This window comes from Oculina patagonica, chromosome 14 (assembly GCF_052425735.1).
Source record: "Oculina patagonica isolate OP01 chromosome 14, crgOcupat, whole genome shotgun sequence".
Taxonomy (NCBI): domain Eukaryota; kingdom Metazoa; phylum Cnidaria; class Anthozoa; order Scleractinia; family Oculinidae; genus Oculina; species Oculina patagonica.
Genome location: NC_135771.1, coordinates 12,279,359 through 12,301,005, shown reverse-complemented (window position 1 = coordinate 12,301,005; position 21,647 = coordinate 12,279,359). Strand labels below are relative to the sequence as shown.

Here is a 21,647-nt window from a genome sequence, read left to right as displayed (position 1 = left end):
GACATCCTTCAAGAATGCGTGAATTTCTATAGTGATTTATATAGTAGTAGAACAATACAAAACAACAAGGAGGACTTGGATTTCTTCCCAAGAGATAATAGTGTGAGACTTGATGAAGACTGCAAAGACTCCTGCGAAGGCCTTCTAAGTGCCAATGAATGCTTGAGTGCCCTTAAGACAATGGAATCAAATAAATCCCCAGGCTCAGACGGCTTCCCAGCAGAGTTTTATAAATTCTTTTGGAATGACATCTCTACTCTTTTTGTGAATGCAATCAACTGGTCCTTCCAAAAGGGGCTATTATCCGTCACCCAGAGGCAAGGTATAGTTTCTCTTTTACCGAAGAAAGACAAAAACCCCATTCTCCTAAAAAATTGGAGGCCAATCACTCTTCTGAATTGTGACTACAAAATTGCAGCTAAGGCGATTGGAAATCGAATTAAACGTGTACTTCCAAAAATTATTGACAATGACCAGAGCGGCTTCCTAAAAGGACGCTCCATCGCCGAAAATATTTTACTAATTGATGGAATAATAAACTTTGCGGATAATACGAATAAACCCGGTCTCCTGATGTTTGTAGACTTCGAAAAGGCGTTTGATTCGATCGAGTGGTCTTTTATAGAACGAGCTCTCATACACTTCGGTTTCGGGCCCTCGCTGGTGAACTGGTTCAGGCTTTTCTACAAAGATGTCTCCAGCGCCATCCAAAACAACGGTTGGGTCTCAGAGCATTTCATCTTAGGTAGAGGGGTCAGGCAAGGCTGCCCAATGTCCCCATACTTGTTCATAATAGCAGCTGAGATACTAGCCAATTTTATAAGAAGGGATAAAGACATAAAGGGGTTTGAAACGAATGAAGTAGAACACAAACTAAGCCAATATGCCGACGATACAACCTTAATACTCGACGGTTCTGAGGGCTCATTTCTTCGTGCAGTTGCAGTCTTGGACGGATTTCACATAATCTCTGGGCTCAAGGTGAATTACGAGAAAACAAAAGTGCTATGGGTGGGTTCAGCAAAAGAAAGAGAACCAATAAAATGTGACAAATCGGAAATTTCCTGGGTGAAAGGAAAAGTATTTGCACTTGGAATTTGGTTTGCAACAGACAGGAAGACAATGCTCCGCTGCAATTACGAGGTAAGGATCAAAAAGATAGAAAGTGTAATTGAATCATGGCAGTTTAGGAGGCTCAGTTTAATCGGAAAAATTACCATCATTAAAAGTCTCCTGGTTTCCCAACTGGTCTATATTTTAACGCCGCTAACCACCTCCGTAGAAGCATTACAAAAAGTCAATAAAATGTTTTTCGATTTTCTCTGGGATGGTAAAGGAGATAAGGTTAAAAGGATATTTATAACCAAAGATTACAAGGAGGGCGGCCTAAAAATGATTGATATAAACAAGTTCAATCAATCTCTCAAAGTCTCCTGGATCCAAAAATACCTGGATCCGACAAATGATGGGAAATGGAAATTTGTTTTCGAGGACAGTCTTAAAAAGCATGGAGGAAGGGATATTTTCACCTGCAATCTTCACAAAGACGACATCCCCACGTTAGGGGTCTGTAACCCCTTCGTCCAAGAGGTACTGGAAGCCTGGGCAGAGTTACATTTTACGGATGTCACTGACATCACTGATGTAAATGTTGGTGACCAGATCATCTGGTACAATTCTCTTATTCGAATAAACGACCGACCCGTTTTCCATAAACATTGGTTCAACCACGGAATTTGCAAAATTTCCCACTTATTGGACGAGAATGGCACCCTGCTTAGGTACGACGAGCTGAGGATTAAGTTCCCCGAGCTAAAATGGTTTGAATCATTTGCCGTTCTTTCAGCTATAAGGTCATTTATAAGGAAGCTACATAATCCTCAGACGCCAGACAATAACATTATGAAAGGAGTATCTTTAGCTGATCTTACCTCTAAGAGTAAGATCAATCATTTTGTGTATACCTCTCTTTTAAAGAGAGAAAAAATCCCACCCATTGGAAGCCAAGTAAAATGGCTGAGAGACCTTCATGTTCAGAACGACTGTGAGGTAGACTGGAAAGTAGCATACACAATTGCTTTCAATTGTACGGCGTCCACCAAATTAAGAACCTTCCATTTTAAATTCTTACATCGGAGGATTGCCACGAATGATTTTCTGCAGAGAATCAATCTTATACCTTCAAATAAATGTTGCTTCTGTGCAAAACAAACAGAGACTATCATCCATCTTTTCTTGAACTGTCCCATAACGCAATGTTTTTGGGAAGATATTAAACAATTTCTCTTTCAAAAGGGCTTTGGGACTGAGTTTGTTCTCACAGATCTCCATTTGATGGGGCTGTTAAGAATCCCGACTAACACAGCCGTTGATCTTGTGCTTCTAATTGCGAGATATCATCTTTACTCCCGGAAATTAGGCGGAGCGCCTCCTTGTTTGTCTGTTTTCTTGAGTAAGTTGAATTCCATTATTCAAATTGAAAAACAAATAGCTTTGCATAGTAATCGTTTGACCGCCTTCACAAACAAGTGGAAGATGTTTCTCTGTTAATCTCCTCTACACATTTTTCCCTATAAATTATCTCCATGTTTTATCCGTTTGAATTATCCACCAATCTAGTTTCTGTAAACCAAGTGTTGGTTTATTTTTTTTTCAAATGTTTTTTTTTTTTTTTTTTTTTTTTTTTTCCTTTTTGCACTGTAATTGTGGCACGAGGCATTGTTAGTATCACTGAAAGCATAGCAAAAAACAAAAGAAAAAGAAAAGAAAAAAAAAGAGAGAAATATATATGTAGATTTAAATAAGTAATAAGCAAATACAGTATTGTAAATTAGATAGTATTGTTAATATGGTAGGTAACACCAGTATTTTATTAGGATATAAGGTATTGTCAGTATTGTTTACAATGTTTTCTTGTACTGTTAGTAACTGTAAGTAATGTAGTTAATGTTAGTATTGTAAGTAATGTTAGTTTTGTTTAAGTAATTTGTGGTATTGTAAGTATTGTTAGTATTGTAAGAAAATTTGTTGTTCTCAATAAAAAAAAAAAAAAAAAAAAAAAAAAAGATTAAATTTCATTTTTTGTAATAGAAGTGAATTGAAGTACTTGCTTTTGAGATCTGTGGGTTTCCGTTAAAACGCCGGGGAGTTGCAATGGAATTGATTTCGAATAAAGGTTAATCTGCCTACTTTCAAAGTTGGCTGTGATGCACTTTCGGTTCGCATCAAAAACGAGACAAAGATGGGTGTCAAACTTTAAGTTAATAACGGATTTCACGCGAATTAGCACAAAATATATTTCACATTGCCTTGCCACTACCTTTTTGTAAACGTCAAAGGCGTACTATTTTTAACCAAATCATACACGGTCTTTACCGTAATCAAAATTTGGCCACCACCTTTACCCTCATGGCAAAGGTACGTGTCAAAGCCGACTTTCGATTGAGGTGTTGCCACATTTTAAAGTACAATTTGACGAAGCCATAGAAATTTCATTTATCGTACTCGGCACTGAGCATCCAAGTTTGGACGACATTGAAATAAAACTGACGGCTATGACTAATACAATAATAACTACTGTACGTACATTGTATGACCAGTGTAGCAGCAATGGAGGAATCGTTTCCGAGGATATTGTTTGCCACACATCGGTATTCTCCACTGTCTGTCCTGTTCACGCTCATTATAGTCAATTGCGCATTGTCTTCTGAAAAAATGATCCTGGAATTGTTTCTTATATTTAAAGGAGATCCATTTCTACTCCAGATTATTGTCGGTTTTGGATTTCCAGTAGCGTTACAAGATAAAGTCACGTCATCTCCTTCTATTGCTGTTGTATTCTGAAGATGAGCAATAATGATCTTGGGTTGAGCTGTAACGAATAAAACAATCATTATTGCAACAAAGGGGATATTTCAAATCTGCAAAAGGTATTTTCAGTACTACAGGAAACTTACTTATGTAAGTAATACTTTTGCTGGACACTGCCAACACTTACAGTGTTACTATTTTTTGATAAATTTTGTCAAATCATCTACAACTGAATTCACTATTTTTTTTTTTGGAAAAGCCAACTCCATGTTTTGTGCCAATGCCGCAACGAAAGAAATGCTTTCTCGACTAAAGTGACAGTACTGTTCGCTTTTGATCGATTAAAACAACGCAGACCACTTACATTGCACATCCAACTTAGCAGCATTTGAGGTATCGTTGCCAATGATGTTGCTCGCCTCACATCGGTATTCACCGCTGTTTACTCTGATTAAATTCGTTATAGTCAACTGCTCACTGTATTCTGAGAAACTTATCCTGGAATTGCCACTTGTATCTACAGGATATCCATTTCTGGTCCATGATATTTTTGGTGTTGGATTCCCAGTAGCGTTACAAGATAAAGTCACGTTCTGTCCTTCTTTTCTAGTTTTATTCCGAGGATGAGCAGTGATCTCAGATGGATCTGTAATCATAAAATGGCAAATTAATAATGTACAAAATAAAAGGCAAGAAACTACCAAAAATATATATTTAAATAAAAAAATAATAAACTAGTTGACTTGCTACAGTAAGTATGAATTAAAACATAAAATCTTAAAATAAAACCTTTTCGAGTTAAAGGGTTGTAAAAAGACAGTGTTAAACGAAAGTTATTTGTTGTTTTATTAAACTTAGAAGCACGTAACATTAGAAGTTCTTGGCTACCTAAGCTCTGTACTTACATTGGACATTCAGTGTAGCAGCATTGGAGGTGTCATTTCCAAGACTGTTGCTCGCCACACATCGGTGTTCTCCACTGTCTGTCCTGTTCACATTCGTTATAGTCAACTGCTTTTTGTTATCTGAAAAAGTGATTCTGGAACTGCCAGGTGTACTCATAGGAGATCCATTTCTGGTCCATGATATTGTCGGTTCTGGATTTCCATCAGCGTTACAGGATAAAGTCACGTCATCCCCTTCTCCGGCATTTAGCGGATAAGGAGTAACCTTAGGTTGATCTAAATCTGTAATTAAAAAGCAAATCGTCTAGAAAATGAAACAAATAATAATCTACATACAATCAAACGTTAATAAATTTGCGGGTTAATTTGAAATGATTTACATTGAATTATTAAAAAGCAAATCATCTAGCGAATGAAACAAATACTAATCTACATAAAATCAAAAGTTAATAAATTTAAAATAATTTACATTAATTTATTAAAGTTTTGATATTGTGTTATATTTACCGTTACGGACACAATTTCTTGGTCATAAATTTCAAGACACTTTGATTAGGCCTAATAACGCCCTCCGTTTAAAGCATATAATACCTGTTTTCGTGCAATATCGATTTTTCCTCCTTATCGCATAGTTTCTTGTGTTAATCATTTGTCTTTTCGTACTTACACTGAACTGATATTTCCACTTGACTCTTAGCCCTATATCTGTTGCTGTTGCTTATCGTCAAAGTGTAGGTTGTACTGTCTGTTCTATTCACTCTCAGGAACGTTATTAATGTATAGCTTTCTGTAACATTCACTACTAAACGTCCCTTGTGTGCAGAATTTATATATGGCACAATGTCACTGTCCAATTCGTCCACTATGTCATTGGTCTTAGCACTTCCAAATAACAGCTGACGGAATGATCCACTTCCAAAGTTGTACGTCCATTCCAGAGTGAGGTTGTTGCCTTCCACAACAAGGGATGGGTTTAAGGGCTCTGCAGTAAATGCTGGTGCAGTGCCTGATGGAAAACAACAATATATGTTTTTATTTTAATCTCACAATGTGCCCAAAGCATAACCTTTTTCGTCCTGAAACTGGTCTATTTTGTAAAAGAAAAAAAAGAAGTCGACATATTCTTATCTAGTCCTAGCGTAATGAGGAGTCCTTTCTGAAATGGTTTCCGGACATGTTTGTTTGTCACGTCATCGAGTGCGAATCGTTATTAACCGAACTAAATTACATGGAAATCGAGAACTCGAAAAAAAAAAAATCATTTGTTTGCCATCAGAGGTGTTAACATTTTTAATTGGAAATAAAAACAAATAATTTATAGAAAGTTAGTTGTGTGATCGATAAGGAGCACGGAAATCTAAAACCGTGCAAGCGTTCAAGCGACATCTCGTGTAACGTTGCATGAATCAAAATGAAAGACGGTGAACGTCAAACCTAACTTTTAGTTTAGCGCCTTAGTAATAGTTGACTAACATGGCAGCAGTTGTATTCACTTTTCAGTTCGTCAAACTATTCTTTCCTTAACATTTCCTGTGGGTAATTTGATGATGCTCATGTCAAGACATCTATGTTTGTAGGTGACTGACCTTTCCAGTCTTCTCTCACAAATAAACTTCAAATAAATCGTTAGTTAGCCTGAATTATGCTGTCCCTTAATCACATCAGATTATTCGTTTTTAAAACTTTGCTGGACACTAGGAGGGAATCTAATTTAACAGTACATAAAAGAACTTCATGTAGCTCAGCTACATGAAGTTTAAAAAAGGCTGCATGCTAATTACATCTTAGTGTTTCAGTTCAAAGCTTCATAGCTCACCTTCAATGGCCATATATAAGCACAGACTACAGAGAAGGAAGAGTTGAAACGCCATCTTCATAATACACCATGTATCTGATGTTGTTTTAGATAGATCAGTCTATCAACAGTGCTTCCATTTAAATGTTCCGACGTTATAAAGTCACGTTGACGTTGGCGATCAGACGTCTCGCTGTAAATGCGAATGCGATTGCGTAATATTCCGAGCCTGACATTTGGTATGAATTTCACCTGTAATGTTAGTCTAGTTAATAATTTACTTTCTTCGGTCACGCATTATAGGAACCTACCTTCATGTTGCTAGACTGATTCAATCTTTCCTAGAACAAGTTCAGGAATGGAAACATGCGCAATTGTTTGTCCTCTGGACGTCGACGGGGCCCCGTGCTTTGAGTGTTACAAGTAAAACTCATGCTGAACAAGGCCGTAGTCCCACTGCAATTTTGCCTTGAAGCATCCCCGCTGGACCGCAAACTATAATATAAGGAAGTTGTCTGACAACGCCAGGACACAAAACCAACTCAAAGTGAATACGTGTACCAAATATTCTTTAAAGTGAAGAGACTACCTTTAGGTTTTTCATTCAATAACTTCCATTGTGCTTAAGAAGTAAGTAAAAGAGACATGTGGAGATATCTACAGAAAATAAACAATTCACTCATTAAAAAGTTTTTCCTGCTAACTGTAGTGTTAGCTTTTATTGATGAAGCCACTGGTAACTATTTGTCTACGCGCGTACGCAAGCATTTGTATTCGAATAAAAGCCCCAATGTCTACAAAACACCTACACAATTTCCTCTTCAAATTATGCAAATACCAAAATTTAGAAAAACACAGTGTACTTTATACCCATAAAAGCCTCAATTTTGACGTTAAATTCAGTATACCCAATTGGAAACCCCCTGAATACCTAAAACCCTGGTCTACCCTTCCTACAGGCTTCGCGGGAATGTTGGTGCTCTACGGAGTTTTTAACCATCTTGGATTCCGCCGACACTAAGTTTTAAATCAAAATTAAGGAAGCTATTTATTATTTAGGAGAGCCTGCTTTAAAAGGGGCTGTATCACGAGAAGCCTTCTAAGTTTATCTTTAAAGTATTAGAATTATGTGGGTGGACTCACTGATCAATAAAATAGCCTTTAAACATTTAACGAAAGGCATAAATTGATTCTCTAAGATGTCAATAAACCCTAATTAATGGCTTTTTACTGATTTTATTCCAAGAAACACTGTCAAATTAGAAAACGTTTGGCCTACATTGTCAACTTTTCGGCTTTTTTTTTCCTACTTTCTCGTCCATGCGAAATTTTTAGTAGCAAGGCAAGGCCACTACTAGTGGATTTCACATAAATACCAACACCTTTATTGAATATCATGTAGCACTAAATCTTAGTGACACTGTCAATTTAAATCAACAACTTTACCATGCCTGTTTGTCGCTTTCACTTAATTTTTTTGTGCATGTTTACTTGTATCCGTCACTTGTTCTTTTTGCTGTCATATAAACTATTTAATTTGTTTTGCATGCTATTCGGAAACACCTTATTCAGTGTCAAAAAAAAAGGAAATTAGCTAACATATTTATGTCTTTATATCTATTCATATAATAATAAATATATATTCATATACTTGCTTTCGACGGACGTTTCTGTTGAAACATGTTTTCATAAAAAAATGAGAGGTTTCCTTTTTACTTAAAATATTGGACGTTTGCTGCCTTAAGAACAATGGACAGATTGCCAAGGTCTCTCGGAACTGAATACACTGTGTATATATAGCTATAGAAAAAATTCGTGTAGCCCGTTTTTGTATGCTAACAAGGCGCAAAATGGATTGAAGTTCAAGTCATTTTTTTGGAGAGGACACAAAGAAACACGTCCAGTCCAATAATTATCACTCTTAATTTCCTCGAACGTGACCTGACATAGCATACCATTTTTTACGATTTTTTTTTTTTCGTTTGCTTCTTTGTTTTAGTTTCGATTGAGGAGATATGTCAATATTCAGTGTCTCATAACATGTCCAAACAACTGGGAGATCGACTGAATTACACCGCTTCTCATCTTATTGCATATCTCTCTCTTCTCAGAAATGTAATAAAAATGGTCTCGTGTTCGATAAATTCGCATACAAATGCTCCATTTTGGCAAGAAAACTTGTTTAGGAATCGCAGACGTGAACGTCAAAAGCCATTTGAGTCATTAATTTATATGCAAAAAGAACACATACATAATACCCTTTTCAAAACCACTATTGGTTGATTGATTGATTGATCGAACTCCCCCAAATTAATAGAAACATCAGCTGCGAGGTTTTTAACATTCGCCAACAGTTTATGCTGGTAGCTACGAATCGAAACTACGACACGGATGAAGACTACATTTTTCAGGTAATTTAAACTTGGTTTTACAAACAATTAACAGCTAGACTATAATTATATGGGAAACTGCAACAATGAACACAAAACAGGGAGGAGGTGTTCCAGGGTTTTCGCGGTTTTCAAGCATTCGCAAATGAACCTCTTTAGACTCGTTTCTTTGAAGTCCTTGAATTTTCTAAAAATATTGCAAAACAAAATCGAATCCTGTCAGGGACTCAGTTTTTTCTTTGCCTCACGCTCGTGACAAACGAAGATTCATCTTTATCATTTCATTCACCGAGCTCAACATTTAACATCCTTTGTTATTTATCACAAAAGTTGCTGATTCTAGAAGTATGGATGACGCGTGTCACATACGAACCTTGCAAATGGCTTAGCTTATCAAGAGTCTTTCCCTAGTTCAGTGACTAGAGTGCCCAAGCCGTAGCTGGGAGGTCATGAATTAGAATAATTTCGGGACTCAGATTTTCCTTTGTCCCACGTTCGTGACAAGAACATTTCATTGTTTTTAAATTGCATTTTTGTTAACCAGAATAAGAACCCGCTCAGTATAGCAAATAATGACTCAGATAGATATACTAGATATTTAAGCAAGCTGCGAAATGTAAAATAACATCTTGACAATATTCTAACAAGTTACTAAAAGAAAAAGGCAAATAAACGGGACGATTTCGTCTTTTCCCGTGTAAAGGGGGGTATAAAAGAAAAGGAAAATTCTCTGATATGTAAATGCAAGCTACTCACGGCTATAAATTGGAATAATCAATGAACCTTTTTGCAAATATTAGAACCTATGGCGTTCCGTTGCAAACAAAGTCTTCCATTTATAAAATAAACAATATGAAACTTGTTAAAGGCGCACAGGTAAAACAGCGATCGTTCACATGTAGATCATTTTAACCACAAAAAAAAATGAATCTAAAAAAATGAAAAAAAGTATAAATCGATCTACCATTAGCGCGGTTCGATTGACATTTTGTGCAAGGTGGATTAATTTGCCAGCTGTTCAATTTATTTTTGCGATGTTCATTAACCATTTGCTGTTTTGACATTATGAACGTTTTTTTTTTTTGGTATTATTTGCGTTCGTCTAATGTTTTCCGCGTCTCATATTGTTCCAAACTATTGCATCGCTTATCGGGCGGGACTAGCGATTATCACTTATATTTTTAGTCTCTATTATTTATGTACTGGTTATTGGCGATCTTCAGTTATCAATAATTTATGAATCCTTATTGCTTCTTTTATTCAGGTTGTTTAACTGTGTAGCATTATCTACACCTTTCAGTCATGCTCGACTCATCAGGTATTGTCATAGCAACGGTGCACTCCATGCTGGTCGTTGTAGATATCGTCGGAAATGCTCTCGTGTGTGCGATAATAATGAAAAATAGAGATATGAGGTAGGCGTAAGCTAAAATAACTATGATATTGTTATCTTATACGCTACTGACGTCCTGCACTGCAATTTTATATTTAAGAAATATACAGTAGATTTTCGATTTCTGGAACATCAAATACTCGAACCTACAGAATACTCGAATAAAAAGTATTTTCCGGGGAGGTGGAGGACGGGGGGGGGGGGGAGGCACTAAAATATATTTTATACGGGGATTACCCGCCCCGAGGTCAAAACCCTTACCTTTATATGTACCAATCTACTATCGAGATAACCTTTCGATTTACAGCGGGAATCCCGATTTTTCCAACCTGCATGGGAAAAGAAAATTGGCTCGAGAAATCGAAAGATCGAGAATCAAGGCCGTAACTAGAAAGAAGACTACAACAACCCAAGACATTAGTCCTTGGGAAGGTTACACATGATCGCTTTGATTTCAACAAGTTTTAGATAAATTTGATCTATAGGTACGTACACAAGGTGTATGGGGCCCCCTCTCCCCCATATCAATGTTGAAGTATTACTGAACATTATGATAGACAATATGCTGTGATTGAAGTCTCTAGGTATACTTCAACATTGAATGAGGGGGGTGGGGGAGCGAAAACTTGGCGACCTTCCCAACAGAATTGTCTTGGGTAGGCACTTGTCCCGTCTAGATTTTAACCAAAAATTGAAAAGAAAATATGTTTGGTTTGGAAAATAATCCCAATTGAACGAGATTGATTTTTCTCAAGAAATACTTTATGAGAAATGTCGAATAAAGAGTTTCAGAACCTTTTAGATTTCAAAATTTTCTGGAGGGCATACCCCCAGAATCCCCTAGATTCGTCTATGGCAAAGGTCTGTTTACGGCCCTGGAAATTGGGAGTAAAATTAAAATGTTCAACTAAGGTAAAGGGAACGACTTTTGGTATAAGTTATTGGGAGTTCCGAAAAAACACGAAGGTTCGATAAATCAGGAATCCATTGTACATTCGATATTAAATGGCAGTTCTTTCACACATCTACAGTGGGAATCTTGTAACCATTTTTCAAAATTTTCACGTGAACAATCCTTTAAAAGACTTAGATAAATTAACCGTTTCGTAGGTCTGTTCAAGATGATTTGAACGGTCGTTGTATATACCTAAGATAGAGTGTCCTCTTCCTTTGTCGATAATCCAACACGTGAAATCCCGTCCGTTTTCTAAACTTTTCGTGCTGACAAAGGAACCCTTTCAGGCGGAGTCTTCCCGTATATTTTGCAGAATTACTATTTCATGTGCTTTAGCTATTCAACAGGCTACCACAAGAAGAAGTGGTTTATATATATGTACAAAATGAGATGAAGCGTCATAACCTCGTTTACAGAGCCTAATGCAAAACGACTTCACACAACGTGCAACCAAACAACCAAGAAAGGGCGTTCATTTTCATTTTAACATTTCTTAGGATATAAAATTGATTTTTGCCTTTATTGTTTGATTTGCTGATACAGTTGGAGCATCGTTATCAAAATATAGTTTGGGATATCGGTACAAGGATCTACTTTAGCAATGCTTTTTATATTTATTTCATCTTACAGGAAACCCATCCATTGCCTGCTTGTAAATCTGGCTGTAGCAGATATCATGTACGCGACGTTCATTGCACCAGACACTTTTTTGAAGCTTGTTTCCACCCTCCCAGGCGGGAAGACTGGTACTGTTTTATGCCAGCTATTGATAGGTGGAAACATCGCCTGGGTTGGAGCAGTATCCTCGGCTGTCACTCTGGTTGCGATCGCCATTGAACGATTTTATGCAATTGTTCATCCTCTTGGTAACGAGGGCCAACTTACCAAGTGTAAACTGAAGGTGCGTCACTTACGCATTTTATACTAATCTTGCAACATTGCTTTTTGGGGAAAGGGGTTCTCCATTTCTGCGAATTGGTAGCACTGAATATCACGTTTTATTATTCAACACATGCGAAGATTCGTTCAAAATCTTGTAAAGCGCTGCATAATAACAGTTTTTCTATCTGCAAAATGTGTTTTGTTGACAATTTGTTGAATAATAAAACAATTATCCTGCTCAATCTTGCGGAATATCGTCTGATTTTAGCCAACTCGGCCTACGGCCTCGTCGGCTAAGTATCAGGCGATATTCCGCGCGATTTCGCAGGATAATTGTTAAATAGATGTTAGAATGATTGTCCCAAGGAATTATTGCGTGAATTGCTGGTACCCTGGAGCCCTTAAACCATTTGGGACCCTGCTTTTTTTTTTTTACTTTACTTTATAGAATCACTGTCGATAGTTGTACACTTTACCTTTTAGGTGTTAATTTTTGGTTCTTGGACCTTCGCACTGGTACTTACTATCCCGCTGTTCCTAGTCATGAACGTAAAAGGGAACTTCTGCCATTCTTTTTGGCCTGAAAAGTGGATGCCCATGGCTTTTTCTTGGGTGTGGTTTGTTTTGGTTCTTTTCTCTGTGGCACTGATGGCTGGCTTATACGCTAGAGTGGTGTTTATTCTATGGTTCAAACGTCATGACAACAGTCAGCTCACCGACCAACAAAGGGTAAGTGACGAGAATGTTCTTTACGTACCGGCTCATACAATAGTATGCGCACGCTCATGCAATCCACCAATAGTTCTTCTTTCCATTAACTCCAGCGATCAACATTGCAGTAATATTTTGATGTTTGCAATGCTTTACAAGATTGCGATTGTGCTATTGTGAGTGTGACTGTGACTGAGGTGTTGTGATTTTACATTGTGTTTGTAACATTGCGACTGCGACATTGCAATTGTGACATTGTAACTGTGAATTCGGGACTGTGACATGATCGTAACTTTTGTTTTTGAGACATTGTCATTACGACATTGTGATTATGAGACTGCGATTATTTTGTGACATTGCGATTGTGAATTGGGTTTGTGACTTCGAGGCTGTGAAAATGCGATTGCTACACTGTGCTTGTGACTTTGTCATGTTTATCGTGACAATGTTACTGTAACATCGTGATTGCGAAAGTGGGATTGTGACATTCTGTTAGTGATGTCATTATAATTGTCATAATATTGTAACTAATTTTTAATTCTTTTTCTTATTCCTGTATTTAGCTCTTTTTTAAATATTTTTTTACCATTGTACCTTTTGATATGTATTTTATCGAATGAAATAAAGACAAATAAATACTTATTTATTTATTTATTTTATTTGTAACATCGTGTTTGGGATATTGTGACTTTGTGACAAGGACGTTATAACTGCTTCACTACGGATCAATATAATTATGGCATCGTACTTGTCACATACTGAGGTTGTATTGAAGTTGCTCAATTTCCCACAACTTATTTTCAAGAAGCTTTCTTGATTCAAATCAGTTACTAACTCATAATCATTCAAGAATATTTTTCATACACAGGGTGTCGTGAAGGTTCGTAAGCGAGTAACCTTGATGGTCATAACTGTCACGACATTATTTGGAATCTGTTGGCTGACTGACGCAGTTGCCCATGTCGTCGAGGACAGTACATCTTACACTGCCATCGATAAAGTCGTATTCACTGTGATTCACACGATGGTCCTCTTTAATTCTGCTGCCAACCCATTTGTATACGCTCTGATAAACCTAAACTTCAGAAAGAAGATGAAGGAAATTATATTCTGTACTGGATCCCCAGCAGTCAGGAATCGTGTTAAACGGCAACCTCGAGACACCACTTTTACCAACACCACTCACACAGCCCATACAGCAGGAACTTCATCCAGGGTGTGACTTGTTTCAAAGAAAATTCTGCTATAACTGTTTATGTACATTCCCATCGAAAACGTTTTAGTTCGTATTTAGATTTAATGAGAAGGATAGTTTTTTAGTATATTCAGAAATAAACACTATTACGTAATGATTAAAGCTGTAACCTATTGATATTTTTTTTATTTATCCATTTTCTAATAATGTTGTTTTAAATTGTGTGGTACACATCCTATCGCAATTGTTAAAATTTTCCCAAAAACAGCAAAAAATAGCAGAACGAATATACGACGAGTAAGTATTTTTAGTGCTATTTTTTTAATATATTAAATAATAAAATATTAAAATAAATTAAATATAAAAATATTTGGCGCACAATGCAATGTCAATGAACTAAACAGAAGTTGATTTTTCACGGTACAGAACCAGCATGGGTTGGGTACTAGTATAAACCACTATGGGAGGTTTGACTTCGTTGTTACAACTAATGATGACTGGTTCGAAATTATTGATCTGCCGTAAGTGGTTCTAATTGATGCATGTGTATAAATTCAAACACAAAGACATTACGTAATGTGAACATTTATCATTTCAGCCTGAAGTAGCTGGGACTCATGATGTGGGTCATGTATTCCCACAACAAGTTCTCCCCCTCCTTCACCCCCCCCCCCCCCCCCCCCCCCCCCCCCCCCCGCAACCCTCCTTACAATGTCGATATCGGTAAGTTATGTAACGGTGGAGTTTTCCTTGTCTGCGTACGGGGAAACGGGCGAACTCTGAACTTGAGTTAACGAGACAACTGCGACGATAATTGCGGGGAAGATTAGACTCAAATGGGGCACTCGCTTGCAAGGAAGAGCCGTTACACTCTTGGGTACCGGGATCTAACCACGAACTGAACGGACAGCAACAGCAACAACTCAGGTTGGTTCCAACAGCGGTTTATTCCGAGTATTTTGTAATCGTCGATGTAATCAAGAGATGTAATCGCAAAAAGCATAACAAGTGCGGTTGCTTATATACGATGTGTATATGCGTCTATTGTTAACAGAGTATAATAAGTGCGCTAACACCAAGATGTGAAAAGTAATTACAACAGAATATTAAGTCCTTTGAGGATAGCGCAACCTAATAAAAATTCTAACTCAACTTTCCGAGTTTATTGTCAAAAGTGTTCGTTGCTTGGCGGTGAAAGTTACAACTAAAATAACACTAAATTAAAACTACGGAACGAAATTAAAACTAGTGAATAGATAGAAAGTGTTAACGAGCGGTTTCTTGCCGACCGCTCGCACCTCTAGTAAATTAAGTAACCAAACATTAATTAAAGAAACTAGATGTGTCAGCAAATGTATTCAGAGTTAAAACGCGATGAGTCAGCGACCAACAGGTTGTTAATTAATCCTATTCAAGTGAATAGCAGAAGCGAGATCGGCACGAGACTCATTTAGTAAAGTAATCAGAAAACTAAATTAAATATTGAGAAAATGTAACACTTTTTAGAAATGCGACAAGCGCGGAACTCTTAAGTAATTAGCTACGGTAATAAACCAAAACAACCCTTATTACTAAAACTTTATAACACAAAAACGTCGGAAGTAAAAAGAACAATCTATTATTTAAACTTTACGCCTTTTTATATTAAACGACCAAAATAACAGATCAACAGGTTATTTTTGGCTAATTAGACGCTGTTGGCTTTTTAAGTGTTTTTTAAATGATAAACATGCTAAGTACGGTTTAATATATAAATGACTTAAATACGGGAAATTCTCCGTAACATTCTTCCCACCTTAAATCGAGACCTCCTGGTCTCGCAATGAGCGTGGAACTACATGTACTATCTTAGTGGTAAAGTAGTGTTCAACGAGTCTCCCGGAACGAATTTTTCTTTTTTTTTGTTTCCTCTACGTTAGTGTAAACATTTTAACTATCGTCACAAATATCTAATTCACCTGTAAAATCTTTCGTTGTCTCTTCACGCTTTCCATTGCAAAATCGAATATCAAAACTCTCATATAACTTAATCAAATAATGCTTCTGCCTGCGAAATATCAAATGTGGATTCTGTGTACTCAAAAGTTGCGGTTCCACTAGACCTCTGCCCGAGGTAACCCCGTGGGTAATTGCCTTGGGTTGGGATCGGTTTGGGTTTCCGGTCAGGTTAACACCTCCGGTTACATTGCAAATAATTACCCGAGGTCAACTTTCGATCTTGCAGTGTAAATTTAATGCATCATGGAGATCGCAAACCGCGAAACGCCTGGTTTGCTTTCGGTCGTTCTTCTGCTTCTTATACGGCAATTCCCGGTTAATTTAGCTATACAAAACTTCGTGTTAAGAAGAATGCGGAGAAGGCGTCTGCGATTACGATTTCTACAATCTCTTCAGATGCTGTATTTGTTTTATAAAACCCGTCGCCTACAAGTTGCTCGCCGGCCAAGACGTGCTTGGGTATTCCCTCGTAAAATATACTCACAGTGAACCTCGAAAGTTGGCCATGTTTGATGCCGCGTGTCTTGTATTAAGTTATTTAGTACGTGCGTGCCAGGATATTTGCCGCGATATTTTTGCGCAACACCACAAAAATGTGCCCAGCATGTGCTGCAGTTTCCGGATTTACTTTTTTCTTTCACCCGATTGGCTGAACTACTCTTGTGGTTAGATAAACCACTGATAAACCCTACTACTTGGTTCGGGAAACGTCATGGGTAATTCTTTTGTTCTTTTTGATGTATCCATAGTGATTTCCCATGGGCAGAATCACTGCGGGAATAGAGGTCACACACAAATACAGACTTCCCGTGGGTAAAGTCTCAGTTTCCCGTGGGTAAAAGCTCTAGTGGAACCGCAACTAAAGTTAATTGCCTATCGTTTCGTTACTCTAAATATTACTGTACGAGTCAATAATGCGGTACTTGATCTCCAGGTTGTGTGTTAATAGCATCAAATACATCTCTCGTGTCATCTTCCTGTAACTTCTGGTAAACTGTAAACGGGCTTGAAAAAGAAGGCTTCAACGTTTTCTTGACATCAACTGTTTTCAATGATTTTATTTTATCTTCTTTGGTTTCTTTTGATTCCATACTTTGATAAGGGTGCTTCAGGTCGATCACTTTTGAATGGGTAACTGGGGTGCGACGTTCACGCGTATCGCCAACGATATCATCTGGGGTTCTGGGGACGAAGAACTTTCGCTGTTTCTGAATAACTGGGTTGTCGGTTTCCTGTGTGTGCGAAGCTGTGAGGAGGTACAGTAGAATGAGCATTAAAACTAAGAGTGATCGAGGAAAAGCCAATTCTTTGTTCTTTTCACTTCGGTGAACTAAGTTGGACCCGAGAATCTTTGCGAAGGGTGCTGGATCAACATGCGTGGTGATGGTTTTCTTTACTGTAAACGTTTTCGGGCGCGATGAAGGAAGAAAGGATCCAATAACTGGCACAGAAGTTGTACTGGAAGGTTGTCTTGGACGTTTTGCTGCTTTGAAGGAAAGAGTACTATCCGCCAGATCAATTTGGGCACCGTTGTTTTGTAGAAAATCACGACCAAGGATTGCATCATAGGTGAGGTTCTGCATAACATGAAACTTACAGGAATACTCACGTCCAAGTAACTGTAAAGGCACGGAAATCTTTCCCAATACGGACACTTCCTCTCCATTAACTGTCTGGACAGACGATAAGGAACCATCAGTCATTTTAGGCGGGAATTGACCATAAATCTTCGTGAATAATTGTTCGTCAATGGCTGAAACGCATGCTCCAGTATCCACGAGTAATTGAACTGCTTGGCCTGCTATTTCACCTGCTACGGTTAGATCACTGAGATTCAGGTTGGCGTTACTTTCGTTTGACAGGGAACCACGTTCCTGCTTCTGCTGATCATCGGCCAATGCTTGTTTCTGACCAGTTGTCTTGTCTTGGTGCTGGTCATACGGCCGGTAATAATAACAGTTGTACTGTATATGGCCAACGCGCCCACACTTATAACACACTGGTCTGGACTGTCGGTTGCGTTCTTTGCTGTTTGAGAGCTCGGAGTGAGTGACTTGGTTACTGTGGGCAAGGCTGTTTATTCGGTTATCAACTCGTCTGACTCGTTGGTACAGATTTTCTAATTTGTTGGTGAATCTTTTTTCCATACGGCGAATATCTTCAGTAACCTCCGATGGCTCACTTTTGTTGTTTTCAGAAAACGCGGCTATGTGAGCGATGTTACTATCTCTGTAATTTCCATATGGTTCTGCTGCGGTAAGGGCGTCTATTCTGGCGTCCATTTCACGGGCTAATTTTTGGATCATTTCTTCCAGATGTCGATACTCGCGGCCATTTCTCATCGTACTGGAGTTGCCGGCATTTCCTTGAAAGGCGTCGTTCAAAGCTGCAACTGCGGGCTGACTATCCAAGTAGGCTACGTTTGTTGGCGAAGAAACCTTGGCAATTGGGGCGTCAGGATTGGCCAGCTTCCCCAGAGAGGCAGTTAGTTCTGCAAGGACCGTGTTATTTCTGTCCATCATACTCATAAGTGTCTTGTCTTCAGAATTTGGGGGCTGGGGACTGGTTTTATTGGCCAGTAAGTTAAGGCTTGTGATAATAGCTGGGTTGATGTTTGGTTTTCAGTAGCGCTAGTGCTACTCATCGTTGTCTCCACGGAACATGCTAATCGTGCCATTTCCTCTGCCTCTCGGAAGGTTTTAGGCTGCCTCAACAACACAGTTTTGCGAACATCTGGACGTAATCCTTGGACGAAATAACGCATCTTATCTGCGTCGGAAATGTTTAACCGGCGAAACTTGTTAGTCAAATCGGTTAAATAAGCATCCAACGGTTCTTTCGGGCCTTGCTGTCTAGTTGAAACTGCCTGCCAGATAATCCAACTCTGGTTATCGTTCGCAAACCTCTCTCTCAGCGAATTGCTTAGTTCTACATACGTTGACTTCTGTTCAGGAGGCAAGGAGTAGTAAAAATCTTCGGCAGGTCCGGCTAAATTCATTACAAGCTCCGCCTGTGCTGTTCGGCTTGCAAGGTCAATTCGGCGAAGGGTTAGGTAATTTTCTACTTTGTCAAGCCAACGAGTAATATCTTCTGTATCATAACCATGAAATGGCGGGGGACGTCGCGTGCTTATGGCCTCGGGAAGTGGCGCTTGATCCAAAGCGTTCACTGTTTGTTGCTGCATCGCATGTTGGTACCAGATCTGGGTTTGTAGTGCGGCCATCTGTTCTTGAAGATCCCGCAATATGTCCTCTTCCGCGGAAGTTGACATGTGATGTTGCGCATCCATATTCGACTGGATTCGATTTCTTTCGTTGATTACAATGTCTTTCACGACGTCCTCTCTGCTATAATTCGAGAGAGTGTCTTCAAAATCGTCGCTTGAACCCGATTCGAAGCGTGTATTTTTTTTGTTTTGTTTTAAATGTTGTTTTGAGTTTTCCAAATGTATTCTACTTTCTACACGACCTAAAATATCGGCCGGTGAATGAGCGATTTGGGCGGCGCTCAAGTCTCGTTGAGGCTCGATGTCTTCTTGACTTGAGTGTTCAACGTTTAAAGTAGAGCGGGAACCGGTCGGAAATCGCCTGGAGTTAAGCGGTGAAAAATCTTCGAGCGAACTGCCTTCGCTCGCCTCTTGCGGTCCTCTGGGAGTTTGTTGTTTTGATAAACTTGGTTGTAAAATAGGCGAGTCGTGACTTGAAGCGATACTTATGTCTATGGCTTCTCTATTAGTAATATTTGCTTGATCTGGACTGGAATACGCTGTTGAGCGTCGGGGCTGATCGCCTGACTGAATACGATGTACTGGTTTGCTTGATTCGCTGGGATTTGTCGTGTGCGTCGGGGCTTGAGATAAACTTGAGTTATAATATGGTAATTCACACAACAATGTACAATTCTCTTCGTCGGACAAAGAGACCTGAACTTCACTATTGACTTTGGGTGTACTTGAACGAATGACGTGGGGAGCTGGCCCTCTGCTTCGGAGATTATACGGCGTTAATTTCTTCTTAAAAACTTTCCTTACGGACTTCATAAGATACAAAAGGATTGACTTGTACTCACGATTACTTGAGCGGATTGTTTTCCTCGGCGCTCAAGGGATTACATGTCTTGAAAACCAACAGGATGGATCTTTGTCTGTGTTTAGATGCTTCTATGCTGATAAAACGTCCAGTCGGGCTACCAATCTCTTCTCGAACCACTGTAACGGTAGAGTTTTCCTTGTGTGCTTACGGGGAAACGGGCGAACTCTGAACTTGTGAAAACGAGACGACTGCGACGAACTTGCGGGGGAGATTAGACTCAAATGGGGCACTCGCTTGCAAGGAAGAGCCGTTACACTCTTGGGTACCGGGATCTAACCACGAACTGAACGGACAGCAACAGCAACAACTCAGGTTGGTTCCAACAGCGGTTTATTCCGAGTATTTTGTAATCGTCGATGTAATCAAGAGATGTAATCGCAAAAAGCATAACAAGTGCGGTTGCTTATATACGATGTGTATATGCGTCTATTGTTAACAGAGTATAATAAGTGCGCTAACACCAAGATGTGAAAAGTAATTACAACAGAATATTAAGTCCTTTGAGGATAGCGCAACCTAATAAAAATTCTAACTCAACTTTCCGAGTTTATTGTCAAAAGTGTTCGTTGCTTGGCGGTGAAAGTTACAACTAAAATAACACTAAATTAAAACTACGGAACGAAATTAAAACTAGTGAATAGATAGAAAGTGTTAACGAGCGGTTTCTTGCCGACCGCTCGCACCTCCAGTAAATTAAGTAACCAAACATTAATTAAAGAAACTAGATGTGTCAGCAAATGTATTCAGAGTTAAAACGCGATGAGTCAGCGACCAACAGGTTGTTAATTAATCCTATTCAAGTGAATAGCAGAAGCGAGATCGGCACGAGACTCATTTAGTAAAGTAATCAGAAAACTAAATTAAATATTGAGAAAATGTAACACTTTTTAGAAATGCGACAAGCGCGGAACTCTTAAGTAATTAGCTACGGTAATAAACCAAAACAACCCCTATTACTAAAACTTTATAACACAAAAACGTCGGAAGTAAAAAGAACAATCTATTATTTAAACTTTACGCCTTTTTATATTAAACGACCAAAATAACAGATCAACAGGTTATTTTTGGCTAATTAGACGCTGTTGGCTTTTTAAGTGTTTTTTAAATGATAAACATGCTAAGTACGGTTTAATATATAAATGACTTAAATACGGGAAATTCTCCGTAACAGTTATCTTTCGCCTTTAAGTTCGTAAAAAAAGCAAGACATTTTCCAGCATTGAAAATTGGAAGGTATAAACGTGACGCACCTTAAAAGTTTCAAGTACAAAATATGTCGCCCTTTTCTGAACGAAATTATACAATCACCCATTAAACAATCCCCTCCCCCCCCCCCCCCCCAAAAAAAAAAAAAAATAGTGACATGATATACGTCAGGCTGTTACAGTCACACTGATTCTCTGAAGTTGTTTATAATGAAATACAAGAAAGATCTACCATTCAACCAATCACAAGTAAAACCAAAACCAATCATGATTCGCTCACACAGTTTTCCCGCGCTTCGCGCTGGCTACAATCAACT

General features: G+C 38.5%; 2 protein-coding genes across 4 annotated transcripts in view; one reads left to right on the top strand and one right to left on the bottom strand.

The window, feature by feature from the left end:
* Positions 1-6,691, bottom strand: part of LOC144637456 (hemicentin-1-like) — a 211,294-nt gene extending 204,603 nt beyond the window's left edge. For all 3 annotated transcript variants that reach the window (XM_078496515.1, XM_078496512.1, XM_078496514.1), the window contains exons 1-5: positions 6,532-6,691; positions 5,383-5,721; positions 4,716-4,997; positions 4,175-4,456; positions 3,587-3,871 (exon numbers count right to left, since the gene is read on the bottom strand). In XM_078496515.1, the coding sequence (XP_078352641.1) occupies positions 3,587-3,871; positions 4,175-4,456; positions 4,716-4,997; positions 5,383-5,721; positions 6,532-6,592 (1,249 nt within the window). In that variant the 5' untranslated portion in view covers positions 6,593-6,691. The remainder of the gene's footprint in view (positions 1-3,586; positions 3,872-4,174; positions 4,457-4,715; positions 4,998-5,382; positions 5,722-6,531) is intronic.
* Positions 6,692-8,842: 2,151 nt separating this feature from the next.
* LOC144639388 (pyroglutamylated RF-amide peptide receptor-like) lies at positions 8,843-14,700 on the top strand. The gene is made up of 5 exons (XM_078498701.1): positions 8,843-8,921; positions 10,165-10,315; positions 11,879-12,149; positions 12,614-12,859; positions 13,710-14,700. The coding sequence occupies exons 2-5, from the start codon at positions 10,203-10,205 to the stop codon at positions 14,061-14,063; spliced, it is 984 nt and encodes a 327-aa protein (XP_078354827.1). The 5' UTR covers positions 8,843-8,921; positions 10,165-10,202; the 3' UTR covers positions 14,064-14,700.
* Positions 14,701-21,647: the final 6,947 nt, after the last annotated feature.